The sequence below is a fragment of the Orbicella franksi genome, chromosome 14 (genome assembly GCF_964199315.1).
Source record: "Orbicella franksi chromosome 14, jaOrbFran1.1, whole genome shotgun sequence".
Lineage (NCBI taxonomy): Eukaryota > Metazoa > Cnidaria > Anthozoa > Scleractinia > Merulinidae > Orbicella > Orbicella franksi.
In genome coordinates this window covers 2,286,897-2,314,657 of record NC_138158.1, presented here as the reverse complement: position 1 = coordinate 2,314,657, position 27,761 = coordinate 2,286,897, and the positions used below count along the sequence as shown (strand labels likewise).

The 27,761-nt window shown below is 39.4% G+C and overlaps 4 protein-coding genes across 12 annotated transcripts in view; 2 read left to right on the top strand and 2 right to left on the bottom strand.

The window, feature by feature from the left end:
- Positions 1 to 2,275: 2,275 nt before the first annotated feature.
- Positions 2,276 to 13,293, bottom strand: LOC145467962 (steroid 17-alpha-hydroxylase/17,20 lyase-like). Of its 4 annotated transcripts, none has more exons than XM_081451615.1 (2): positions 11,806 to 13,293; positions 2,276 to 4,875 (listed from the first exon to the last, which is right to left on the bottom strand). In XM_081451615.1, exon 2 carries the CDS (start codon positions 4,855 to 4,857, stop codon positions 3,367 to 3,369), a length of 1,491 nt encoding a protein of 496 aa, XP_081307741.1. In that variant the 5' UTR covers positions 4,858 to 4,875; positions 11,806 to 13,293; the 3' UTR covers positions 2,276 to 3,366. The 4 variants fall into 4 exon arrangements, with proteins under 4 accessions (XP_081307741.1, XP_081307740.1, XP_081307738.1 ...); XM_081451614.1 differs by having other exon boundaries at positions 12,598 to 13,293; XM_081451612.1 differs by lacking the exon at positions 11,806 to 13,293 and adding an exon at positions 7,955 to 8,432.
- A 1,507-nt stretch (positions 13,294 to 14,800) lies between these two features.
- LOC145467915 (uncharacterized) lies at positions 14,801 to 22,016 on the top strand. The gene is made up of 2 exons (XM_081451548.1): positions 14,801 to 16,018; positions 17,937 to 22,016. Exon 2 carries the CDS (start codon positions 18,174 to 18,176, stop codon positions 20,703 to 20,705), a length of 2,532 nt encoding a protein of 843 aa, XP_081307674.1. The 5' UTR covers positions 14,801 to 16,018; positions 17,937 to 18,173; the 3' UTR covers positions 20,706 to 22,016.
- A 121-nt stretch (positions 22,017 to 22,137) lies between these two features.
- On the bottom strand, positions 22,138 to 24,139 carry LOC145468019 (uncharacterized). Its single transcript, XM_081451685.1, has 2 exons — positions 23,580 to 24,139; positions 22,138 to 23,185 (listed from the first exon to the last, which is right to left on the bottom strand). Exons 1-2 carry the CDS (start codon positions 23,911 to 23,913, stop codon positions 23,061 to 23,063), a joined length of 459 nt encoding a protein of 152 aa, XP_081307811.1. The 5' UTR covers positions 23,914 to 24,139; the 3' UTR covers positions 22,138 to 23,060.
- Positions 24,140 to 24,630: 491 nt separating this feature from the next.
- The window catches only part of LOC145467889 (SWI/SNF-related matrix-associated actin-dependent regulator of chromatin subfamily A member 4-like), a 32,436-nt gene continuing 29,305 nt past the window's right edge, over positions 24,631 to 27,761 (top strand). For 3 of the 6 annotated variants that reach the window (XM_081451512.1, XM_081451510.1, XM_081451506.1), the window contains exons 1-2: positions 24,635 to 24,761; positions 26,137 to 26,231. In XM_081451512.1, coding sequence (XP_081307638.1) covers positions 26,175 to 26,231 — 57 coding nt within the window. In that variant the 5' untranslated portion in view covers positions 24,635 to 24,761; positions 26,137 to 26,174. Of the gene's footprint in view, positions 24,762 to 26,136; positions 26,232 to 27,761 lie in introns of all 6 variants that reach the window. The other 3 variants (XM_081451508.1, XM_081451507.1, XM_081451509.1) reach the window with 3 other exon arrangements.

The window sequence follows — 27,761 nt, the reverse complement described above, 5'->3', positions numbered from 1 at the left end:
CGCCCGCCGATGCGTGATTTGTACAAGTAAAACGTGACAAATTGGACTTCCGAACTTTCGTGAACGTACATCGAACTCGTATAATATCTCTAATTTTTAAATATGTTTAAGGTTGATAAATGTTTGAGAACATATTAAAAGCTTAGCTGAAAATATGTGAATACAGCAGAAATAATCAGCAAAGTTACCATGACGCTTTCTTAAATCAACTCGAATAACGATTTCGATTTTGTTGGTTGAGATATCAAAACTCCTTGTCTATTTTATTTTCGTAGTGGAAAATTTCACTATGTTAAAGAACCACACATGATGTTAGTAGCCTTTTGGTGTTGGTGAAAATTGTTGCAGCTTCTCAGTACAAAAGACAGTGAAAGAAATCTTTGTCAAGATTTGTTGACAATTGAAAACACCGACTCCCACTTGAACGTGCACGCGCTGCACTATGCAAATGAGCTACTTGTACGCGTCAAGCCCGGGCCAAACGATCGCAACATTTCAACGCAACATATCGCAAAATTGTTGGGCGTAACATGTTGCGTGCGTTTGGCCACCCTGCTGCGACGTGTTGCGACATGTTGGGTGTTGTTGGCTCAAGTTTGAAACTCGTCAAATTTTTCATGCAACATTTGTGGATGTTGCATGATGTTGTACTCGTTTGGCCAGGTTCGTGCAACAATGTTGCACTCGGGCATGCGCTGTAGTTCGATTTTCAATATCCAACATGTCGCAACACTTCCCAACAGGGTGGCCAAACGCGTGCAACATGTTGCGTCCAACAATGTTGCGATATGTTGGGCTGAAATGTTGCGATCGTTTGGCCTGAGCTTGTAAATGTTGGACCAACAATGTTGCGATATGTTGTGTTGATATGTTGCGATCGTTTGGCTGGGGCTTCAGACTTTCCTTTCAAAAACTTTTGCAAACTCCCCAAACAAACAGAAACGAAAAGAAACTATCAAAAACAGGGTTTGGTTATGATTAAGATTGTTTGGGAAACTCACAAATTAACTCGATACCAGAGTAAAGAGTTTTCTTACGTAACTTTTCTTCACAGAACAAACGCAAAATCTTTACTCGTACAACTAGCGCGAGCAAATATTATTCATTCACAGTGCGAAATTGAGGTCTTGTTCTCGACCCTGAAAAACTCACCTTTTCCATTAGCTAAGAGCATAAACCAACATATTAGAGCCCTGGTTCTTATTCCCTGCCATCGCTGTGAAAAGTCTGCAAGAGAATCTCGCCACTCTCACCATTTGATCAGGCAACGTGAAAACATCCACGCGAGAGCCCCCGACATGTGCGTGGATCCGCACGGATATATGAAGTCAGGATGGCGCAATTTATTCTAAAAATAGAAAAATTGTCCCATATCATAGGTGCGCGCGGATTCCAAGACTTACGGTCTCCGTCCCCGATTATGGCTCCAAATATCCGAGCAAAGTTTCGTGCCAAATGGAGGCTATTTTTTATCTATTCCTCCATACATTGTTTTAATGATCCATCAATTGTTTTCGCTCGCGTGCAATTAGTTTAAACGTGTCACGTGACCGAATATTCTCCAGCTAAAACTGGGAATGTCTGAGGATATTCCCCAAATTTCAAAGCCGCGCGTGTTGCGAAAAATATTTGAAGGATAATAAACACAATAGCCCCCATTTGGCGTGAAAATATGCTCGGAGATTTGTCCTTGGACATTATCTGTACCTCGAAGCTCACAAGTTCGCTTCTCGGAACAGATAAAGTCCGCGGACAAATCTCCGAGCATATTTTCGCGCCAAATGGAGGCTATTGTTTATATATTCAGCGACTGTGTATAACATGTGACATCTCAGCTAACTTTTAAGGCATCAGTATACCCAAAATGACCATCATTCGTTGGTGCCCCTTTACGTCCTTTACGGTCGGACATTTGACGCAAACCCCAGTAATGTATATATAAGGTTTTCCGAATATACGCCATATTTCCCAAAGTACAGAGGTACTAGAGGTTTACTAATCAAGTTCGTTTCTGGTTGGATTTGAGCGGGAGGACGCGATCAACATCGCTATGCCTTCTTGACACAGACCAGCTCGTCGACTATACCAAACACAAACGTTTGGTAATCATTCATACGCGGCAATCTGTCACGCAACTTTTAATGCAAGTTTGCTTCTGTGACAACCCGTTGACAGCTATCAATAAGACATAATTTATGCCAAAAAACGTTGTTTGTTCATAACTTTGCATAGAATCAATCTTTCTTCATGGATTTTTTTTAAATGAAAGATCGTAATAAGATCTATCTGAAAAACGAAAAACTAAAAACAATTTTTTTAAAAAATGGTCAATTTTGGATGGTCAAATTTTGGGGTATACTGATACCTTAAACATCTGAAAACAGTCAGCTCAAGCAAGAAAGCTTTGTGAAATGCCAATAAAACTGCCCTGAGGTTTTCACGAGAATCGACGTGCATATCATGTATAAATCCATTATTGGCGTGCCAAATTTCCGTTCATGTATGAAATATTTCGTTGTCAAATCAAATTTTCCTAAAGCCTTTGAGTTTTGTTTCGGAGCTTCTAAATGTATAACTTCTGAAAGTTTCGTTTTGTTTTTGTCGCCATATTGGATATCGCTACCCAGTCTTCAAGCAACACATCGGGAGAATATATCAGGAGTCTAGAACGAATGTCGTCAGGATGGTTGCAAAATGTCACTAGTCGTTACTCATTTTCGACTGATAAAATGCACAAAATCCAAAGGTATAAAATAATAGTCATTTAATTCATATGGATAATGTCATCAAGTAAAATATAGAAACTATAATATTAAGTCAATGTTAATAATATACTCGACCTGCTGGGCCGGGAGCAAAAAAAAACAAACTTGTACAAAAGTACTGCATTGTTGTAAACTTTTGTGACTTTGCTGAGTCAATATCTTAAATGTAAAAATTGTTCGTACTTTCACTTGAACATACATGTTTCAACTCTCAAGGAAAAAAAAAGAGTTGTTGTAAGTATCTCAGTTTATAAATTTCAACAGTCCTCGTTTGAACTCAGGGACACTGCCCTCAACCATTACACGAGTACGGGTGTAAATTGCATAGAATGATCTTGTTCAATCATTCGTATATTGTATTTTCGAATCACTTGCTTCATCCGCGCTGCAAATTCATAATGACAGTATTTGCATGGCGTTTAAAGTTTCACACTAAACCACGGTTAATAATACAAATGTTGATAATATGTACCAGGTAGTTCTACTGGTTGAACGTGTTTGTTTTTGTCGTTCAAAACTAACAATGAAGGTTAACTGGACTCGGCTCAGTTTTGTTAGCTTGACCAGATGGTGTTAAGTCTGTGAATATGCTCAGATGTCTCTAGCAACGCCTTTCTATACACAAATGATATGGCTTTGGGCATAAGCTGGCACCAAAGATGCCCTCCAAATCCGGCTCCTTGGCGTCGTGTGGGACGCTAAAGCGAAACTTGTGTAGCAAGCGAGAGATAAAAAGGAAAAGCTGAATTTTCCCGAGTGATTCTGCAAGGCAAACGCGCCTTCCGGCCCCGAAAGGCAAATAACTGAGTGATCCGGGGCAGATAAGTTTGCCGTCCGCGTCAAGAAAGTGTGAAGGATCAAATACGTCCGGATTCTGCCACTCGTTTTCATCGTGATGCATGGCCCACACATTAAACAGCACAATAGTGTCTCGGGGAATTTCAAACCCGTTCAAATTTGTGTCTGTTGTGGTCGAGTGCGGGAAAAGCAAAGGAACCAACGAGCTATACCGCAACACTTCATGTATGGTCGCTTCCAAATATGGTAAGTTTGGCTTGTCTGCCAACTCGGGACGGCGCTCTCTCCCGATGACGTCATCCAGTTCCTGATGGAGTCGCTCTTGCACCTTTTGATTGATAGCTAAGTACGCAAGTGCCCACAGCACGCAGGTGGAAGTGGTTTCCAGTCCCGCGCTGAAGATGTCATTCATTGTTAACACCACGTGGTCTTCGGTAATCAGTAATGCTTTCTCGGGATTCTCGGTCTGTGACTCTCGCATGGCTCTTATCAGGGCGTCGGTCAGGTCACGCGTCACGCAATCTTGGTACGTGTTTTTGTGCTCGTCGAACTTCTTTTGCAGAATAGTATCACGGTCTTTGACAGCCTGCTTGATCAGCTGTAATCCCTTACTGGGGAAGTGGCGCAGGAACGGGAAATAATCCACGAGATTTCCAGCTCTGAATCCTTGTACGAACTGATGGTTGTAGCGGAGTATGGTGTAGAACTCGGGATCGTCTAGGTCATAACGGGACCCAAATACAAATGCGCAGATAATGTTAATCACAGCCAAGACGATGTCATCCTGAGGATCATGTGCGCGTCCTTCAACTTTTTCAAAACGTATCATAAGCTCGTCAATCTCCTGGCAAACTTTCTCTTCTATAGGCTTGATGCCTTGTCCGAACATCTTGAGCGCGGAATGCGCGATTTTTCTTTGCAGTTTCCATGTCGGACTGAAGTCGCTAAAAGCGATATCCTTCCCTCCTCTGGAGATAAGATCGGCCGTGTAAAGGCGAGGTCGGCCTGCGAAGTCGTTAGACTTCTTAACGAGTGCTTCCCTAGCAACATCGATGGTATTGACAACCACGATCCGATGGATTCCGACGGTCAGCCGAAATACTTTGCCGAACTTCTTGGCGAGCTTCGTAAGACCAAGATGTGGTTTTGTTCCCATTTGCAACATGTTTCCAATAATCGGGAAAGGAACTGGACCAGGTGGCAGCTTCGGGTTCTCCCTCTGGTGTGAAACAGCATTGTATAGAAGTACAGCGGCAATGACCACAACTGCAAGTGCCAATAACTCCAGAGCCATGGTTTTTTACTGGTTTATCTGCGATAAATAACAACAAGAATCCAGTTTAGTGCGGATTGTAGTATTGCCATGTACAGATAACAAAATGACGCGCAACTGTAAAACATATCAATAAAAATACCTATTTATCAATAGTTAATTTGACATGTCTCTGTTTGTTAGCTGTCCGCTATTGTCCGGTTCCCTGCCAGATTTTTTGGTTACTTTGTTGTACCTGAATACCACCCAAAGGTTCCAAGTTTTTGGACGGAAACGTATGTAAACATGAGGCTTTTAATTATCCTAATAAATGGTTTTGCAGTTAAATAAATACAAAGAACACGTCGCAATTCTCCCGCTTTAAAATCGATAACGGATATATCGTCTAGTTGGGTATCAAGCTAGTTCAACATGTCCTAAGTATGGTGTAAATCTATATAAACACAGAAGAAGATATTTTACATAGTTTTCGTTACTATTCACATCACTGATTAGACTAAACAATTAGACACTTCAAGTCGTCTCGATGACGAAACTCTTCGCTCGTTCGAGACAATGAAAAAGCTAATCAAAGAGCGTAAGGACAAAAAAGAAACTAAAAGCAAGTCAATTCGCTTCAATAAAAGTAATTTTTAATGAAGAAAACTTACGTATTTCCAATGATTTCGCGGAGTTATGTGCTCGATTTGTTCAGTTGCGAAGGTTTGGCCGAAAACTTACAAGAAAATTACGTCGCAGAAGTCTGTCGGAGATTGGGCCGGGACAAGACAGACGTAATTTGCAGACCTTCCTAAGGACCTTGGACTTTTTGCGAAGAGCTTTAGATGACAATGAACAGACTCGTAAGGTAAATTCAAACTTGCCGACTGTGATGGCATTCGTAAATCATAGCTGTGTAAGAGCGCGAAGCTCCGTAACATTAATTTTGCCTTATTTGCATGGATTAACAGCACAATTAAAAGTACGCACTCAATAGCGCACAGCTTCAAAAAGTACAATAGCGTCAAAATACATTATAAAACCGCTTTCTACGACTGTGCGAGACTTTCATCCAGCTTAGCAAAGCTAATTAAGAAAGTGAACGAGAAAAGTGCTCTAAACTGCACTCTAAACTTTCAACAAGGTATCGTAATTAATCCATGGCACGCTGCTCAATAAATCTCACTGGGTTATCATAATCATTTCCTGGATCGCTTCCTGAAAGGCAGTCTTCTGCTCGGCGTGACGTTTGTCATTCGATGACAATATAAGGTTTGTGTTAAGTAATGATTATGACCAATGACGGACTGTCTTATGATGAAAGCATGATCAAGCAAGCTCACAAGTTGACTAAAAGACGCGTAATATGGAAGAATGCGCAATCTTGTAAAATTAAAACGCTTTTCCTTTACAAAGATCCGGTCATTATTCAGTACACCTTTGAATAAATCACACCCTCAGTGAGCATTAAATAGACAAACCCCATAGCTAGTAATTCCAAGTCGTTAAAATGAAAAGCCTCGTATGGGTTTCCACGCGTAGTAACTATGACGTCCCCGCCCTCCCATCCCTCGTGGTCGCCTTACATTGTATCTCGCAGTTATTTTCCTGTGCTAAGAAGCATAAGTCTCTCTTGTTCTCCAAACACCGGAAAATCCATGGCGAGAAGTCGATAAGCCCCAAGGGTTCTTCACCGCAGTCTTGTGTTTATTCTGTGCTGTTTCAACAACGTTTGCCATGTGTTTTGAACTCAATTAACAGCTAAACGTGCCAAAAATCATGATTTGTTCAGAACGGTTATTAAGGCAAATTCGTCAGCTCCTTCTGGCAAAAGAGGTAAAACCAGTTTCACAACCCAAATATTTCTTTAAATTCAAAGATGAGACTGTCACCGTACTAAATAAAAGTTGGACATTTTGGAACAAGAAACAAAATTTACAACGCTAGCTTTGAAATTTGAATCCCTCAAAGTGATTCTTCTTCCGCAACAGAGCTACACCCTTTCAGAACGAACTTTACTCAAATGAGGTACAATCCTTTTTGAACTGCTTATTAATTTATTCGGGTTAACCGCTCATCTGTTTCGTCGCGACATTCAGAACAATGTCACTGAAACCGCCTCTTAAGCTTGGATGCTTTCTGAGCAAAGTAGCGGAAGTCTACTGGAAAATGATCGAAGTAAGGTATACACAAAATATATGCGGCATATACGATTGTGACGCTTCAAGATATATTTCAGTAACACGTTACTTTTATAGTTATTTGCCCAGACTGATTGTCATAATAACTGAGATTTTATCAGGGACATTGAAAATAGAGTAAATATTAATAAACTTAGCATGGATGGCGGATTGGTGAAAATGTCTTCGTTTGCTTCCCTTGAAGCGTCGGACGCCAGTTAACTGTTATAAAATCTAGAAAGGTGTGTATTACACTGACAAGCAATCGCAACTGAATCTTAATGAAATCCGGTTTAGTTTCACTCCTGCAAAGATATTCACCTTGTGGTTACTGCAATTATAACAATTAATCATGCGTCCCTTAAACACATACTGAATTCCACTTGCTACGTGATTGCAACCCATCGAATTTTACTTATTTGTTGCAAGTTTTTCGAGCAATGCTAGGCATCTATCGACTTGACAGCAGACAAGAACATTGTGGGCTGCTACAGAGCTCTAGAATATACTGTAACTGAATTGCAAAGACGGTCTCACGTCGTTTGAATTGAATCAAATCCTGAAGCACTTAACTCGATCGGTAGGAGGGAGGCTGAGTTTAATTACTCCATAAATCAGCTCACTTACGAGCAACTAAAGCATCCATAGAAGCAATTTAAATGCCGCAAAATAAGTCTTATAGATCATATCGGACTTTTTGATTGTACGTGTAATCTTGTGTAAAATGCGGTGGTAATATAGCTCTACATCCTACTGGACAACACGGCTTTTTTCCCGCTAAACCTAGCTACACTTAACGTTTGCCTGTTCACGTTACGTTTCGTCGAAGGTTGAGTCCACGAGGGTGCATGAAGACAATTAAATCAATGGTGGAATCAAGTTTGGTTGTCTTTGACAAGACAACTGAAACCGTTACGGTTAGGCTCAAAATGAAGAATAAATGTTGCATGCAAACTTACATTTAGGGTTAGAAATCCGGAATACCTGTTATACTGTAGCTGGGAAGATCTAGGACCAGTTACTTGAGCTGAAACGTCTTGGCCTTAAACACGCGCGCTTATCATACCAGTGCAATTGAAGCGATCAAATAAAGATCTTGCTGTGGCAATGATGTATGCGCTTGACTAAATCTTGGTTAAGGCATTCGAAGTCAATTAATGTTAAGTGTGATGACCATTAAAAACGGCCTTTGAATAATTTCTCAAATTATTGGAATGTATTTTTTGTGTGATGCCCAGAGTAAAGAGATCCCTTACAGGGCGAAGGTAGCAATGTAACTGTATATCATTTACTTTTTTTTTTTTGCAGAGAATTGTAATTGTGCCAAGATTTGGCGTTTTTGAGAACAATTTTCTTAAGGGCAAATTCTAACAAGAGCTTTGGAAGACATCAAATTAAGCTACTTGATGAAAGGTAAAGCAATCATTCGCATGCCATGAATATTTGTTTGATCAGATTATAACTAAAAGTTTAAGTTACGAAGATTTTTACGTATTTAGTTACAAAAGTAATATATATGGCCACTGTCCGTTGACAGAAAGACAAATCAACAAAACCGAATTATCCGAAGCAAGTGTTACAAACCTTAAAATCCAGTGGAATACCAATGAGTGAAGACTCTTGAAAGTTCTCTGTCTTTAGGTATTTCAAAAATTGCTTAAACTCTTCCCTTTTCCTTCAGCAGAAAACAGATATACTCACTGGCATTGCCGACCTTTGCCGTCTGCAGTACTGAGATGATCGAGTACAGACACCTCGCTTAATCGCCTCGGAAAACACTTATATATTGTTGAAAATTAATGCAAACATGGATATCCGTATTTGGGTCTCACAAGCGTTTGTTAAGCGTTTCCTGTCTTGTAATCTGCCACAAAGGAAATTGATGTTCAGTTCGTGGGTGGGTTTTTGCGAACGAAATAATCACGTCCATAAATTTTGATTTGCGTGGGTATCACTAAATAACATTTTCATTGAAAAGGGGCGGAATAGACCGGAAAATTAGTCTGAGTACAGGAAAAGAAACCGTCAAGAAAAGAATCAAAATACTGTAAAATGTTTTAGTTTTTGCTTGAGAATGCCAAATCTGTCAGTAACATTTACTGTTATGATCCTCACTTGAAATGTCCTCATGTCTGTATCAAATGATTTTTTTAAGGGCTGATATACATCATTCCACGCGAGCATGAGTAAATATTTTTCATTCGTACTGCATATTTGTTTCCCTGTCTTCCACGTGGAACTTAAAGAGAGCTGAAATCTCTGATGATAAACTGAATTTAGAATTAGCATTTTATCATCCCTTTTAGAGGCATAGTGGTCATCGAATTGTCCGCTCTTGTAAGAAGTTTGAAGCTACATAACTGTGCGTGGTTCTTTACAACAAATCAGCAAAAGTCGTGAAAAGTCAGGCAATCTTTTGAAACTAAAATAATAAACAGATTAAAACAGGAAATGTTCTTTTATATCTTTTGTTTCAAAACTTGTAAGTTCTTTTGTCAAAATATTTGACATAAAGACAAAAGCTTACAATAACTAAAAAGAGGTCTAAAAATAGTTCGTGAATAAAACACGAAAAGTGTTTTAAAACAACGAATCACGAAATACGGGTTGCTCTAGTTTAGTTCGTTGCGTGATGTAGTTTTGCATTCTAGTCTTATTCATTGTGTAGCTAGAAAAACTTTCATTCAATTATAAGAAGGCCAGATTTTCTCACTACATTATTACTTTGTTTCGGTTCGTGGAACTAGGCTTATATAAAGTCAATTTATTCAGTTGGAAGCTGGTTTGTTTAACATGTATTTGACAATGAAACTTGGTATTTTTGTGTGCGGAACTAGCCATGTTTACAATAGATTTTATTATGCGTTATATTTTTCAGTAACTGCTCCACAGTAATTCTTTCTCACAGAGATGAAAATGGCATATCATTATTTATTCGTGAGTACTCATTTTTTGACCAACAAGAATCAGCTGAGCTCATACACGCAAGTCAATTTTATGGTCCGTGAGGTTTTTTTTTTTTTTTCTTGCGTGATTCTTCCTGGATGTCGTGACTACCGCTGATGTGGGCGAGCGATTATTTCTAAAAATAGCACAGCCATGCATGTCACGCACGGATATTACTCTGATCCTTTCCAGTCTCTCCAGATATTAATCATCTTTGACCCATTGTGCTTACCATTAATTTTCAGTGTTTTTCTACTTCAGCAAACTATCATTTCAAGTTTTCATCGACTTCTTTGTAATTTTGTTATCACTAGAAAAGTTCTTCAGCATATCCTGGGGGTGTTCAGTTTCGTTTTTATACTGGGCCCTCTGCCTCAAGGCGTAAACCCTTTACACCCTCAGATATCAATTTTGACGGAGAGGGTAATCCTTTTATAGATAAAACCCCTTTCAGATATATTTATGAAGCAGGCACATTAATCCAATCCCTAAAATCGACAAAAAAATTCAATACTTTTTCAGTCACTCCAATGAAAGTGCGCAATTAAATGACTGAATACCTTGGACATGCAATGTATTTTCGTATTTTCCCGTGAGGACTATTTCGTTTTTAATGATCTTCGATTGGAGCATGACTGTTCCCTCTTTGCTACGACGCACTGACACGGCCAACATCAAATATAATCAACAAGCTTAATTTCACCCCGACTCGGCAAATGTCAACGTGTATGATCAGTTATATTAACCGTTGGATATTCAGAACAATCCCTTACAGTTGTGTTATGTTGACATACATACTGCACTGCTTATAAAACGCCCGTAATGCTTGTTCCACTTACTTGGGTAAAAAAATAATTCATGACCAATTTAGACCAAAGCTTTGTGATTTTCATGTACTGGCCCGTGTGATCATCTCCAGTGAGAAACAAAGCAATCAACTGACTTTAATTACTATTAAGTTAATTTCAGTCCTGGTAATTGCCTTTTCGGCGAATCCACAGGGCCAACAAAGTTTAAAATTAGAACAATATTTCATTAATTTTGAAATGCATGGCTTCTTTCATGTTCAATATGGGTTAAATGCCTATATTTGGCACGTAAATGGTTTTGGTGACGTCAACATGACGAAAGCAACACTACTGCTCCAGGAAAATCATATTGGTTTCGGAAGTTTCGTTTTAAGAAAGCGAATTTGCTCAACATACCGGTAGCAATAAATAATTAAAGTGAGAAGAAAATGAAATATATCTTCTCAAAAATAAGGACGCTGTGTTTCCGATTTCCTTGAGGCCTGTTTTAGATGAAAGTAGGCTTTCACCACAGGGTCACTTGACTCTCAAGCCGAGATTTAAGCTTAAATCAACCCTGAAACCATTTGTGATATTTTCTTTAGAATTTGAATTAAATCGCGTTAAGTGACTTTTCAAGTGCTTGCAAATATGTCGCGAAAAGCACTCGATAAAATGGCTCGGCATACGCCAACTTTCGTCCCTACGAACCACTTAACATACCATTTGTCGAATTTCAAACGTGTGTTTTGGAAAACACTCCGTAAGAGAGTTCACCACATTGTCTTTGATAAAAATATCCGCCTCTTGTTTAGATAAAAGATAAAAACAAGTTGTACAGAACCACGTGGAAACTCAATAAAGAATCGAGTTTGCATCGAATCTTCTTTCACCGAATAATAACAATTAATGTTCTGTTATTGAACAGTCGAGTGAAAACAGAAGTTTTAGGTTTAAAGAGCCAATAACTGCCAGGTTTAATTTGTCTTTGATAAGTTTACTGGCCAGAGTTAACACCCGAAATTAATGTTCAAAACTTAGAATAAACAAACTTAGCAGGAGTATGGCCAACATACCTTATTGGAACATGTGAGTGACTTTAAGTATTGAGCAATTTAGCGGGAAAATGGAGTATTAAATTGGAACAATTTGGTACGGAAACAAGCGAAGCCTGTTCCCCCAACGGTAACAGAGCTCTTCCTCGAACGCGAGTTGAAACGCATACCTCGTACCTCTTAATGGCTTTTCCGGCAAATCAAATGATAGAACCCAGAGATGGCTCAAATGTATTGGTCATAGAAAACATGTGATTACAAACTGACATGGTCGCGTGATGTTTTTTCACAATCGCGTCCAAAGGTTTTTGGGCGTTGGGGAAAGCACTTCTCAAAGCCCGTAGTCGCTCGAGCTTATGTTGAAAACAAATGGAGACGCCAGAAAAGCAATTTTAATACCGGCCTCTCTACTGACAAAATGGCCGAGCTGGTGACAGATAGATAGTCTTCGAGGTCTGCTGTACCTTTAAAGCCAAGAGACTAGATTTTAGGCAGGAGCGATTTCTGATGCAAGTATTACCATAAACTTTCCTTGTTCTCCTAAATAGATCAGTGCTTGCACACAGTATTAGTCCCGGGTATTAAGTGTACAATTTCTGGTTCAACTCGAAAAGTTATATCAGTCACTCAGAATTAAGACTGTGAATATTTCTATCCGTTAGCACAGAGATCGACTTAGTGAATCTAGTTTATAACGATATAAGGGTAAAAGTAGTAAACGAGGTAACAGTCAATTGACGATGTTACAAACTTGTAATCTTGTTGCAAACATGGCTAAAATGACAGGCTTGTACCAAGTTAAGGTTAGCTTACCTGAGTATTTAAGATTCTCTTCACCGTCGTATCAGACTGAACAACCTTCGCCGAGTCGTGCCGAATGTAAATGACTTGCACTTTGGTTGTCTCAGATCTTGTACGTACCCACCTGTCAAAGATACGCTAAAAATAATGAACCATTAATCTCGTTCCTGTTGAAGACACTTATCTCGTTTCAATTAACGCGACTTTCTCTTCCAGCACGGGTTTAATAATCCAGTGATGAAGTCAAGAAGATCATTTCAAAATATCTTGAGGCGTGATATCTATAAATACTCTCCAACTGCCGGCGGGGCTTTGTCGCAGTGAAATACAAGAGTTATCTGATCCAATATAACCCCTCAAAAATCACATAGCCGCGAGCCATGAAGGCGTAAATCACTCTTAAAGAGATCGGAATTCCTGCATAAACTTACAAAGTGGAGCTGATGCGATCTCTAAACTCGCTAGCAATACCATTCCCGTTTGGAGGAAATTGTTACTATGTTACCCAAACACACACTCAATTTCAATTCCTTGCGACCATTTATAACAAAAAAGGTTTCAGCACAATGTAAAGCTTATATTGACCTGGGCTGAAATTAGAACTGATTTTGTTGTATTCTTGCAGACTTTTGGCAATCGATCGTGATATACCTGTGTATCCCAATATTATCGAACACAGATGAAAACTTAAGATATCATTTTTTTTTTTTTTTTACTGATGAGAGCCAAACTTTGTGGGAGAAGCCATATTTCTGAACACAGTGAGAGAAAATTTTGCATCCTTACAAGGGACGCCACAAAAAAAACAAAAACGATCAAAATTCATGACACCAAGCATATTTTATTATATCGTAATAGCACTGCAGCAAAGAACTGGAGCCGAACATCATGAGTTCTTCAGGAGTCTTTCCCGACTGTTCAAAGTCTGAAGCATGTTTCCATCACCATATATTGCCAAATCGGTATCCGATTGAGAGGAAAAAACAAAAGGCACTAAAAAGAACCGCGATAAAACAAATGGCCCTCTTGAGATGCAGAGATAAGAATTACGGAAGAAGAGCCTCAACACAGGCATGCGACATTCCAGAAACGCCTCCAGTGAGTCCAGTGAAAAGGCCCAGCCGCGTTCTCCGCCATGAACGGGCGGTAAAACGCTTGCGAACACTTGTACCCGCGTGTGAGCTATATACAGTTTAATGCGGCAACAAGATTTATGGTTATAATCTATGCAAACATTGTGATTCATCAGTATGTAATTTTCTGGAGTATTTTACCTCATTGAGACCAATACAACCCCATAATAATGGCATCGCTTGGCACCCTTTTACATTTAAGGCCAACAGTGACACTGTCAGTGGCAAGAGTTTATATTCTCTTGTCAGTGGCCATCATTGAAAACAGAATACCTCCTCGTTTGGTATCAAAATAACATGATGAAAATCTGACTTCTGCGGATTAACCACAACAATGATTCATCTCGTAGGTATTATGGATACGCGCGCAGAAAATGAAACAAAGCGCTAATTTGCTAATTTTGCGCTAATTTTGACTCGCGCGCGGACTTACGGGATCGCTTTTTGACTTTAACTGTGAGGCTCGCGAGATTTTGCGCGAAATCGTTTTTTTTTTTTTATCCGGTGGAGCTCTAAAGAGGTAACTCCCAGCTAACCGCGCATCATTTAAAAATTACACTACGGAAGACAAAGAACCAGCGGTACTCTCGTGTTTCTCTTCTACAACCGGAATAAATGGCGGATTTTTTTTTTTCTCGGAGAAAAAAAAGATCAAAAATTGCAACCTGCAAAGCGCGCGAGAATGTCATGCTATCTGGCATGTCTTTGAAAAAGCTCCTTATCCCAGCGTTCAGTGTTCGGATTTCTTCTGCCAAATTAACTTATAAGAACTTTGGATTATTCCCAGGCTAATATCGGCTTTGAGAGATAAGGGCACGTGCATGGCAGATTTGATTTGCATATACCCACTTTGTTAAGAGCTCAAAGTATTTCAAATTTCTCATTGCTGTTTGCAGAATTCGGAGACTTAAGTCGTGTTCACAAAGACAGTAATCTCTTACTTGATGATTTTCTTTATTCTCAACACCTTTCTGCTTGAAATGCATTGATATTGTAATGAGAGATTAGTTTTTGATCACTCTTGAGGATATCATAGCGTGCAAGCGTGATGTTTGAGAACTTTGGACAGTCGATGACTCTTGACTTATCTTGCTACTCATCAATTAGGCTTTGGCGGGACTTGATAACTTCTTCTGCACGATTTCGTGTGATTACTCACGATTCAAGTTTGAATGTAAACAAACTCACACGCTTCTATTTGTGGGCCCGTTTTCTTGGCAGCGATTTAACAGGACACCAATTGGGTTGTACATTGATTTTTTTTTTGTCAAAACTTTTAAACACAACTCATTTTAAAAAACAAAATGGTAGCGTGATTAGATAAATTAGTTTTGCACAGTGAAATCGCTGCGCCAGTTTGCGCCAGCCCTTCCTGAGTGTCGTGACCTTTTATTCACAAACTTAAGCCCAACGTCAATGCGCTAAAATTTGCGCGGTTGCCACAGACTTGTTTGAATCCGCCAACTTATATTGGATTAGAGTCGATGGAGCAACAGATCGCAATTCTGCAAGTCACATGGGTTGAATTTTATTTCCCAATCTACTACCCGACAGGATATCCGGACCGGTCAATATCGATAAATCGTAGCATTTAAATTAGCTACGGCGGGTTCCCGACGCTACCAACTCCTTTATAACGAATATTAATAATCCATCAAATATTTCCCCTCGTAAAACGCATCACGTGACTGATACCTCAAACTGGGGAATATCCAAGTGATATTCCCCAATTTTCCATTTGCGAAAAATATTTGAGGATAATAAACACAATCGCCCCCATTTGACTATACAAACATATGCTTAGATATTTCTTCGTGGACATTATCTGTTTCGCGAAGCGTACAGTTTTTCTCGAGCGTCACTCTCGGCAAAATGTTCGCTCCTCCGAACAGAAAATGTCCGCCGACAAATTCCATCAAATATTATCGCTCGCGAGCGATTGGTCTAAACACATCACGTGACTGAATATTCCCCGGCTAAAACTGGGGAATATCCGAGCTGTGATTTTTAAAACCGCCCGTACTACGAAAAATATTTGAAGGACACAAACACAATAGCCTCCATTTGGCGCGGAAATATGCTCGGATATCTGTCCTTGGGCATTATCTGTTCCTCAAAACTCACAGTTTTCCTCGAGCTACGCTCTCGGAGAACTGTTCGCTTCACGGAACAACAATGCCCGCCGACAAATATTTTCGCGCCAAATGGAGGCTATTCTTTTCATGGTTTCTTACATGCGGTGCATCACGTTCTGCTTTCGATGCTCGAGTGGCCTAGCGACTGGTCGGACAATGCGGAAGGTGAGAAATAGGGGAATTTGTAGAGCTTTTCACAATACCGGGCCGCGCTTCTACGAACGAAGCATATAGAAACAAAAGGAACCATTTAAATTTAGTGAGATGCAAATGAGTGGCCCTGTATTCTACAATCTAACTGAGTGATTTTACATATGATTCTATTCATGTCTACTGTTTGTGTGTGCATTTTAGGTAAGAAAGAATGTACACATTTATTTGCATGAACTCACATTGTTTTCATGTGGGTATGTTTTCATCTTTGAGCTTCACAGTGGTGCTTTGGGAATTTTAGTTGTAAACTTTACATTTACGAACAGAGCTTTGGGGTGAAATGAGCCAGTATGATGTAAATTAATAAATAAGACGGGCCGGTTATTGAACTACATGTACTGAAGGCCTGGGTTATATTTATTATATTTATAAATTTGATTTCCCCGAGACCTTGAGTGAAGGTAAAGGTAAAGGTAAAGGTAAACTTTATTTAGCCAGGGTGGCCCATTCAGCGACGAGGCTGATATCCAGAGGGGCCCTGGACTAAAAATATAATAATTAAAAATACAAGACATCGTGATAACTTAAAACTACAAGATAAAATTTTAAAAAATACAGGAGTGCTTCTGGGTTGAAGCAAAACTTAATTAAACGCCATAACTGAAAGCATCTCCGGGAATTTTGTTTCTCTGAGGCCAGGAATGTGTTGGAATAACAAGAAGAATAAGATGAAGACACTGTCTTCTATTCTCATTCACATTCAACACACTTAATCTTTCAAAAATAAAAAGTAAATATATACAAACTGTACAAAAGTTGTAAAATGTGGTAGTTTGAACTATGACAATGTCTTTGACAATGTCTTTGACAATGTCTTCATCTTATTCTTCTTTAAAGCATCTGGTTTTTGATTGTTAATGTCAACAAGAATGCCACTAACCAAATGTTTAATGAAGAATGCAATACTGAATAGCTGCTCTACATTGTTGTAATAAATCAGTCTATACTTCTTTATGAAGCTGATTTCCATAATTTATGATTGTAATGACCGCTATGATCGCTGTGATTGTTGTAATTGCTCCAGAGAAAGTGGAGTGATCCTTACTATGTCATTTTCCACATGACTGCATGCTGCAATCGCTGTGGAATGAAAAATCATGCAAGAGGACCTCAATCAGACAGCTATGCATTGCATTCTGGTATATTTTTCACTGCAAAAATCGTTACAATCTCTGGTGAGTCATTAATTACCATATGATCATAACTATCGCTATGATCATTGATGGTTGTGACAAGGATTGCTGCAATCACAAAATAATTGTTTCCATATGTCTTATGATCATAACTATCACATAATAATAATAATAATAATAATAATAATAATAATAATGATAACAATAACAATAACAATAATAATAAAAATATTTATCCAGGGAGCCCACTCGCCTTGGCGGTTTTTCGTGGGGCCCTGCAAAACATTGAAATCTGCCTGTTGCTTTCTCTGTGAACAACTGAAAATTTTCACTTTCCACTTGTGTGGATAATTTGACGAAGATAATAATTATAGCACTGATGCAAATAATCATTAACAGAATTATGTACAAATTTTCATAATAAGTGAAATATTGATAATTTCATGTTTTAATTGACTGCCATCATTGTCAGTTGTAATTACTGAAATAAAAAGGCACATAACTTGATTACCTTCTGTAAGCAGTGATGGGGCAGTGATGCCATTTCATGTGATATGTTTTCATTCAATAGAAAAAGGGTGTCTTAGTCACAGGGTATAGCAGTGTCCATAAATCATGCCCTTCCCCCGCCCCACCAATACTCCTATGTCATTGTAAATTGATATTTGATTTTTTGTAAAGTAGGTCTTTGTGGGATCTTCATCTGTTTTAATTTTTTTCTTTCTTTCTTTTTCCAGATTCTGCATGTATAATTATATGCAGTGTATAGGATCTAGCAAAGGTCAGTTACACTAGTGCTGCTTACATCACTGCTATCATCAGAGATGCCCTGGGCTGACCCCTTATTGTGTGCAGTACATTTTAAAAGCCATGTTGAGGCCATGGGTCTCCTATGACAGGGTTATCCTCCAGATGATAAAACAAACAACATCATTTCACCTTTACATTTAGGAGTGGAAAACAATGATATCCAAATGTGCAAACTATTGGTAGACCACAATGCAGATGTTAATTGGTGCGACAGTGATGGTCAGTCACCAATTTTCAATTGCACTGGTGGCGACATAAGTTATGAAATATTTGACCTTCTCTTAACATCAGGTGGGAAGATAGACATATGTGATGTGTTTACGAGAACACCACTTCATTACTCAGTCAATTCTGGGGCAGTGGACAGAGTGAAGCGGCTTCTTCAAACACCAGGTGTGCAAATAAATGCGAGAGATTATCAAGGTTCCTCAGCTCTGCATCATGTCATGACAATCTGTGATATTGAGACTGGACTGGATGATCTTCAGAGTATAATAAAATTGCTTTTGTATGCTGGTGCGGACCCAAATCTGCAGGACAACCGTGGCTTGACTGCCCTTCATTTGGCAACTATGCATGATTTTTACTCTGTTGAACTGACAGCACTGTTACTTTCTTCCTGCAAGAACATTGATTTTGAAGTCAAAAGTCAGACTGGAGATAATTTTCTACATTTTCTTTTCAACAAGTCACTGTGTGAAGAAAATGCTGTGCAATTGCTAGTAGATCTTCTCTGGGGGAAATTTGTTCCAGAGTCCATTTTTCCTTTGCTATTAAATATGAGAAATATGGAAGGTCTTACCCCGCTCTGCATGTACATGGCCAATCCATTTGAAGAAGACAAAATTTTCAAGCGGCTTTTGTCTTTAGGGGCAGACGTGACACTTGGGGACAATAGTGGGGTAACTCCTCTTATGATGGCATGTTTGCTAAACAACCCTGACTATGCACTGGCATTGATTCATCATGGAGCATGTATAAACTCGCATGATATTTATGGTCGAAGCACAGTATACAGAGCCCGAAGCATTGAAACTGTTTCTTTACTACTAGAGCATGGCGTAGACCTACAAACTGTGGACAAGTTTGGACGATCAGTTCTTTGCCAGAATCTTCTTGTCTCAGACCTTGACTGCGTGGAATATCTCATTCACAAGGGTGGGAATGTTAACCAGCAGGACAGATTTGGTTCCAGTCCTCTACATCATGCAGCATATGGTAATAATGGTGATTTAATCAAACTCTTGTTAGATCAGAATGCAGATCCTTGTCTACAGGATGAGGAGGGGCACACTGCACAAGATGTTGCAACGATTCACAAATGCAAGTATGCTTTGCAAGTTTTACAAGGTGTAGAGAATGCAGAAACTCCAGCTGCCATTGTAACTAATGCACATGACCTCTTGTGGTGTGATGTACATGAACTGAGACATCCAGAGGAAACATGTAGTACAACTGCAAAGAAAAAGTTGAAGCTAAACAGAGATATTATTAGCGTTTGTGAGGAGATTCTTAAAGAGCAGAGCATTCTGTTGTCAGTGCATCATGAAGACAATGACAGAATCTGTAAAGACATGACAAGTCTAATGGAAACTGTTGCACGGAGAATGGGAGAGATTGAAGAGGTTTTGACTGCTTCATTGCTCCCTTCTGGCAGTGTGGCTGAAGGCACCAAGACTGGAAATCCTAATGAGTTTGATTTTGTATTCTGTTTGACCAAGTTTGCCAATGCATGCGATATAGTGGAAGAGGAGACCTCCAAGACCAGTGGCCTGGTAAGGGCAAGGTGCAAAACCAAACCACCACCCAGAGAATTTTCCCATTTCATTGATGATACAGGCTTCATCATAACACAAAATTTGCGTGTTGTTTTCAATCAGCTCTTGAGCACAATCATGCGAGAAGAAGCAACTTGGAAAAACAGCAATTTTGTTTTGAATGGGATCAGTGATGGCTCCGAGGACATTGAGAGACCAGCATTTTCAGTGCAGGTTACCTGGATGTCCTGTTGTCACAAACAGCTGTATATCAGTGTTGATATGGTACCAGCGATATACCCTCAGAGTTGGTGGCCAAGGTATATCGACGCAACAACATTGCATCTGATGACAAAAACAGTCAAAGATGAAGGATGCTTGTTGTTGGCCCTTTCACAAGAAGAAAGAGGACCTGAAGAAGATTCTGAGTTTAATTTCAGAATATCTTGTCTTCCTGCTGAGAAGAATCTGATGATGAACTTACCGCAGGTGGTGAAGGATGCCTATGTGCTTGCAAAAGTCCTGATCAGCGATGAAGTGAGCCCAGTTGTCACATTCAGCGGTGATGGTCTCACAACTGAAGATCATGTTGTCCATTCATCTTCAGTGATCAAGAGTTACATGTTGAAAAACTGTCTGTTACATATCTTGAGTGAAGAATCAAGTCTCATGACAGAATGCCAAGAAAAGTTGTTATCTGGAAGAGATTTAACAAAATTCACTGTGAATCTGACAATCAAAATTTTCCGCAAACTTCAGCAGTTAGCTGGTGAGGAAGAAATGCTGCCTGTGTACTTTCTCCCCAGTCAAAACATTTTGAACTATGAGGATTTGATGATTTATCACAATGATCCTGAGGAGATCCAGAGAGACACCCATGACCTAACAGCAAAAATTATCGTCTTTTGTTCAATGCTTCTAGACTGCCTAACAACATAATAAATTAAGGCATTGTGACAAATACACATAAAAAAGTTGCAATGTTAGAGAACTTGCACTGAACCCAGAATGTATTGTTCCAGAAATATCTATACCCCTCTCAAGGAGGTTTTTTTTGGTTTTATCCCTCCCCCCTCAAATCCTTCTTGAAATTCCAGTTTGGTTCATACTCTCCTCAAAACGTTACTGCTTCTGAGGACACCCCTGGAAATATTTCAAATTAACCCTCCCTTAGATGGTATGGATATGTTTTGAAACTACACAATGCCAGAATGTCTTCAATGAAGGTTTAAAACTTGCAGTTTTATGGATTTCACGAATTTGTCACGATACAGTATTAGTATTTTTTTTTCCTGAACCTATGGGGATTTGTAGAGATTGTCTGTAATTATTACCCAGCTCTGCTTACTCAAGTATGTCCTGCTATTTGCAAACCTACAGATTTCTAGTTGTAGTCTTTTGATTTGGTTTGACCATGCAAGAGAACAGAGTAGTGGTTCAATGTCAAGACTTTTAAGGAAAAATGTCGGATAGTAACTTATCTCGTATTAGACATATTTTTAAAACGATTGGAAACTGTGATAAAATCATGAAGACATCATTTCGATGTTGGAAACATGTGGCATACTGATCGTTATTGCATGACTGTTAGTTAAATCAGGTGCCAATCAACTCAGATTGTTTCACTGCCAGTCCTGTATTTTCTAAGTATTGGACCGGGCACTATTCTGCATGATCTTGCGCTACTACTGACGCCACTCATGAAGATTTTCTTATAGTTTTAAGTGTTCAGGGCCGTTAAGGCAGAGACCAAACCATGGTCTAAGCGCGCTAGAGGAATGTTTGTTCTTTGGATGTGTGGTGTACCTAGAAGTGCCGCCTCGAAAGAAAGTCGTTCAGCCCTCAAGTCGATTAGCCCCTAGCCGTTTAGCTCCCAAGCAGAATTTTATTAGCCCCCAACCAACCAGGAGTCGATTAGCCACCATTCACACTAACGAACGAGACATAGACAATGTTGGGGCTGAACGGTTAAAGGCTAATCGACTTGAGGGCTAAACGAGTGGTTACTGCTGTCTTTTGCATATCCTGTAGGTTGCTGCTACCTGTGATTCTTGATTTACTTCTGGGCAGGTTCTTTTGAAGACTGATTTTCCTCCATAAATTGTCTTTGGAGAATAAATGAGGACTTGCTCAAATGTGTACGCAAATGGAGGTCATTTCTCGCTCCCAGGCTCTCCTTTCTTCCCGCCTCTGGGGGCGAGATGTGGAAGTAACGAGTCTTCAACCAGTTATCAGGTGACGTTTAACACGCTCTGGCGCAACCCACATAAGGAGAATGTAGAAGCACGGAAAAAATGGCTTGATTACAAGTTGTGTTTCTTACTAGATTACGAGTAGTCCGTCGCGCGTGACGCGAAAGGAAACCACGAGAAATCCTGGGGTCAAGAAGCAGCGCGCGAAAGTAGGGCCATTTTTTCCTCGCGGTTTATTTACGGTCTCGCTCGACGGACTAAGCGAAGGAGGGACTACTCGTAGTCTAGTTTCTTACTGGAAGAAACACCCCAATACGTGACTCCAACGGGACTAGGGGTGGAGAGAGGGAACCCGCAGCCGCGACCTTCTCGTCTGTTCAGCAGACTACAAGATCAAATCAGGGAGTTTAGAAAACGTTTAAGAATTTTATAAATTATGGAATCAAAAATGAAAAAGTCGCGGCTCACCCCTGAGGAGTACTGCTCGGACTTTTGGGTGGGGATGTGCTTCATAATTCGAGTGCAAATCAGTGTAGAGATGTCTTTTCAGTCAAACACGTTGTACACTGATTTGGCTCACTAAACTTTCACGCCCTCGGTACCTATATCATGGGTCTTTGATTATCTCAGTCCTGTTCGGTAGATTGCTGTGGAGTAGTGCTACATTTACTGAGCCTGTAGAAGCCAAAAGGCTTCTGGTTGAAATTACTCAAGAAATCTGTTCAGCTAAATTGCCAGTAAGGTGCAAAACCAAAACCAGTTGGAAACTTGGTGACGCCACTGTTCACGCGCTTGGCAGCAGCCGCATGTCTAGGTCACGTTTTTTACTCAGCGTTTTAATACTACCAGCGCCGATTGGCTCAGAACACTCTAATTTGAACCTATTTTGATTGGCTAAATTTTTGCATGTGATTACTTTGACGCTGGTTTTACGACGGGTCCACAACTTCTATCGATAACATCGGACAATTAACAGAAAAAGATCATAAAACGCTGCCTTTAATTTATTGGGTAATTCTTTTGTGTGTTTAGTTTTGTTCGCTTGGATTTTTTTTACAACAAAAAAGGCTACAAATGGAGCCAATCAATGTTACATTGTTCGTCATAAAAATACCCGATAACCCTCTGGATCAATGCCACTTGATTTCTCCAGGTCCCATAATGCATTGTTGAGCTCGGCCTGGCCTGGGAGCACATTCTCCTCTTTCCTTATTTGGGAGAGTAGATCTGGAATATCAAAGCAAAACAGTGAGTATCGTCCATCCTGGGTTGGGTGGAGAAGGAGTATTTTCTCGACCAATCAGATCAGGCTTCTAAACTTTTCTCACGAATGCGTTTTCTATGGTTTGCAAGCTTATGTTTATAAAGCTCTGCAATCTTTGCGCTGCAGAGGGGCTTGCAATTTCTCACCGATGCAACACAACGGTTGAATCTTCCGAAATTAATCTTAAAAAAAACTCGAAATTTTGCTCAACTAGTGTTCCATAACCTTTTTTTTTCGCTTTAATCCCTCTTTAAACTTCCTAAAATGTCACTTAAATTCAGGTAAAACCCGCCTTAAACAACTTGTGATAGTTTTTTCTGGCGTTACAAGTATTTCTGAAAACGCTAACGAACTCACCCTTGTTGGAACTATCCGAGTCCATAAGTTCTGTAAGAGTTCCCCAATCGTCGATAAACCTCTTGATAGTGAAGTATTGATTTAACGGTGTCCCTAGGTAACTTTCAATACTTTCACTAGACAGTGTCTTAACAGTTTCCGTTTGACTGATCATCCTTTCGAGTTCTTTCAAATTCTCCTCTTTGTTGGTAATGAATTCATCTAGCGCGGGCAGTAACCGCTCCTCAAGTTTTTGAAGTGCGTTCACATTTTCCCGGGTGAGAGTAAAATCTTGCCCACGTGATTGTGGCAACGAAAAGATCACCAAAGCTGAAAAACTTATAAAATAAATCATCTCTCTCACAGTCTGCTCGAGCCTAATCTTGAAGTACACGATTTCAAAGCCGCTTTCGGTGAGAATGAATTTTCGAAGAAAATAAAAATTATAGTTAAAAATTCATAACATGTTGCTTGTGCCTTCATTTCTTCCTCAGAGCAACCCGCACAGTTTTGAATAAACTCTTTACTTATTGGTCAATGAGTTGACGTATGAAAATAAACTTCTGTGACAGTGCTGTGATCCCTCCCCCCCCCCCCCCCCTTTCTTTTAGCCAAAAGTTGTCACTTAAAATTGATAAAGTCATAACTAACTTCAAGTTTGAATTGCATTTGATTCATGAAACACGGGTTGAATAAGAAATCTCAGAGGCGGTGTGTGGTAAGATGAAGGAAACCGCGCAGTAAAATCGACGAAACTTTTCAGGAAAGTTTACGCCACTTTTGAAAAACTTTTGCTGCTGGCCGGGGTGGCTTCGTCTCCCCCCGACCACCTTGAGTGTGTGTCAAAGAAAGAGCTATCTGTTGCAAACGTCTGAAAATTCGTTTATTTCCGTGGAAGAATCATTCCATGCTACGGAGTTAAAAATCTCCATGCGTAGAAGCGAGGGAATATATAAACGCTCGAAATGATTTTCTAAGTAAAGACCATCACAGAAACTTGTCAACAGTCGTTTGATCCCATAACCCTGCCAGGAGAACATTATTCTCGCCCTCAAGACGAGGCCACGTATTGTTGCACATGCGCTTTGCGGACAATGCATCATGGCGGATATGTGATGGTCATTGGGAAGTATTTCTGACATATTTTGTCGCTCTGTTTATCAGGTAACGACCATTTCACTCTTGGAAACAGTTTCTCTTTAGGTTTTTACGCATTTTTTACTTTTGTTCGATTATCTTTAAGGCTTTACAGTAGGTAATATTTCGATCTTTTGTTTGCTGTGGAGCGGCCGCTTTCGCTCCTGTCTGCAGTTTCTTCTTCTGGTTCTGTCCTCGTGTTCCGGTTTACAAGAACCGATAAAAAAGACCCAACAATATTCAGCAGCTAAACAAAGGCTCGTAAAGAAAGTCGGTACAATGTTTATTCCCTCAGTGTACCGGTACACCAGGACACAACCGGCAACCCTTGTTTATCGTAGCTTCCCTTTCAGCTGTTCCTCACGTTAGCAATCACGCGTAAACAGTTGTCGGGTCTGTTAATCGATCTGTCAAGACAAGACAGTAACTCAACTGAGCTTTGCAGAGGGTACAGATTAGAAATGAACAATAACATAGACAAAGTAATACATTAGAAACAAAGAAATACAAAGTTACTACCATTTTTGTTCATCCATGAAGGGTGACAAATTATTTTGTGATTAGTTTTACTTTTCAGACATTGAAAGTTTTTCCCGTTCTGTAACTTTTGATCAATGAAACATTGATGGTTATGTCAACATGTTTGAATGGTGCCACAAATGTTATAAATTTCATGACACAAATGTGAACATTTCATTGGTCAAAGGTGACATGTAACAGACAAAACCTTCAACGTTTGAAAAGTAAAACTACATGCTAAATTTGTCACGCTTCATGGATAGATGCAAAAGGTAGTATTACCATTTAAATGGGGAGTGAATCGGGATCATTCAAATAGCATAGGCTAATCAGAAATCTTTCGGACAAACCAATAAAATTCAATTACACACAGCATTAGTAAGAAGTTCTGTGTGATAAAAAAGGTATTTCTTCATGTGTTAGACTTGAAACGTGACGGCAGTTCTTACGTGAACATAAAATCTTGCAAAATATTATTTTGAACTTAAACCACTACAGCCATTATTTTCAACCTTTGGATAGTGTATCTCAGTTGGGTATTATTTTCGAGTTATTTCTCTGATTTAATACTGGGAGATTTAGTCAGTGTCAAATTATCTAAACTGTTGTAACAGTACATGTAATACCCATCCTTTCTGGTATTAAAACGTGTCTTTCTTCCTTGAAAAAGAATCTTTCAAATGCATTCCACAATGTAGAGGAAGTCTGTTTATAAACACTGTTTTTTATTCAAATTTGTGAGCTGATTTTTAAAAAAGACTCATTCTTTTCACCAACCAAGGTTTTTCTGATTGGCTCATCAATAACAGGGGCTGATTTCACCAATATCTTTACCACATGGTGCAGTAAAATTACTACAGTTGTCTTTAATTCAATCACATGTATGCATTTTTCAATGTTTTTGTTTTTGTTTTACCTTCAGTAGAAATTAAAGATTGTTAGAAAGCCTTTTCCAGGAAGATGGCCTCCATGTCAGGTTTCCAGTATACACCAGAGAACTTGCAAAGGCTGGAAAAGGTGAGTAAAATCCAGATAACAATAAGCACTTGCAGTACCGGTCAAAGGGACTGCAGCATTACACACATGTAAAGAGTGTGTACTACACGCACATTACACGCAGTATCCACGCAGTGCCCACGCAGTGCCCATGCAGTGTCCATGCAGTGTCCACGCACCTGACACACAAATCCATGAAAATGCGCGTAATTTCACGCAGCAGACATGATATTGCATGTAAATTTACATGCAGTCGTTCAACTGGAACTCATTAAGTGTGTGTAAGGAGAACAAAATATTAAAAGTGCGGGTAATGAAAACAAAACATTTACCGTGTAACATTTACTGTACTGGACTGCACTGCGATACGGTTTAGTCTTTCACCATCTTACTTCTGGTCATCAAACGTTTCCGATAGAATAGACCAGTTTCCTTTAACCAGCTTACCGCTTTACGGTAAAAGTATTTTTTGCGTTGTACATGTAGTTTCAACAAGCGGCGCAAGCGACTGACAGGTGTGCTAGGATTCACTGAGATAACAGAACATAAACACATAATTTCGCTTTCAATTTTAAATTACAGCAATAAATGTACTTTAAAACAATTCGAAGGTTCATTAAAAATATTTTGTACTCCAAAGCATTCGGAGTTTACCGGTGTTCAAAAGCTTTTCCCGTCATGTTTTTTCTTTCCTTGAGAAACAACAAGGGCACCAGCAACTGACGAACTGAGGTTTGACAGACACGAAATTACGAAAACGAAACATTTACTGTGTAACATTTACAGTATTGGACTGCACTGCGATACAGTTTAGTCTTTCGCCTTCTTACTTCTGGTCATCAAACGTTTCCGATAGAATAGACCAGTTTCCTTAAACCGGCTTACCGCTTTACAGTAAAAGTATTTTTTTTTGTACCTGTAGTTTCAACAGGCGTCGTCAGCGACTGACAGGCGTGCTAGGATTCACTGAGATAACAGAACATAAACACATAATTTCGCTTTCAATTTTAAATTACAGCAATCAGTGTACTTTAAAACAATTCGAAGATTCATTAAAAATATTTCATACTCCGAAGCGTTTGGAATTTACTGGTGTTTAAAAGCTTTTCCCATCGTGTTTTTTCTTTCTGTGAGAAACAACAAGGGCGCCAGCGACTGACAAACTGAGGCTTGACGGACATGAAATAACAGCAAAACACATTATTTCACTTGAGATTTTCAATTAATTTTTAAACATCAGTTATCTTCTTTTAGTTTAAAAAGCCTTTGAAGATTCGTCATTAATATTATGTACTCAGAAGCGAATGTTGTCTATGTGAAGGCATATTGTTTTAATCTGATTGAAATGAAATTTGATCTGTTTCTTGAACATCGTTGCCTAGCACGTGACCAAAATCTTCCCAAATCTACGATCTGTCAACGTGACTCAACCCAGGGATGAAAATCTGATGAATCGAAAATTAACAAACGCTTAGATTTTGTTTAAAAGGTTTCAATTCTTCGCCGTTTAAGCAGAAGTGTTGCCAATAAGCAGATTAAGAGAGTCAGCGA

Bases quoted from the DNA above. Each gene is read 5' to 3' on its own strand.
- LOC145467962 (XM_081451615.1), bottom strand. From the start codon at position 4,857: ATGGCTCTGGAGTTATTGGCACTTGCAGTTGTGGTCATTGCCGCTGTA.
- LOC145467915 (XM_081451548.1), top strand. From the start codon at position 18,174: ATGTGCAAACTATTGGTAGACCACAATGCAGATGTTAATTGGTGCGAC.
- LOC145468019 (XM_081451685.1), bottom strand. From the start codon at position 23,913: ATGATTTATTTTATAAGTTTTTCAGCTTTGGTGATCTTTTCGTTGCCA. The intron at 23,186-23,579 runs GTGAGTTCGTTA...TTGATATTCCAG, and splicing joins CTCGGATAGTTCCAACAAGG to ATCTACTCTCCCAAATAAGG.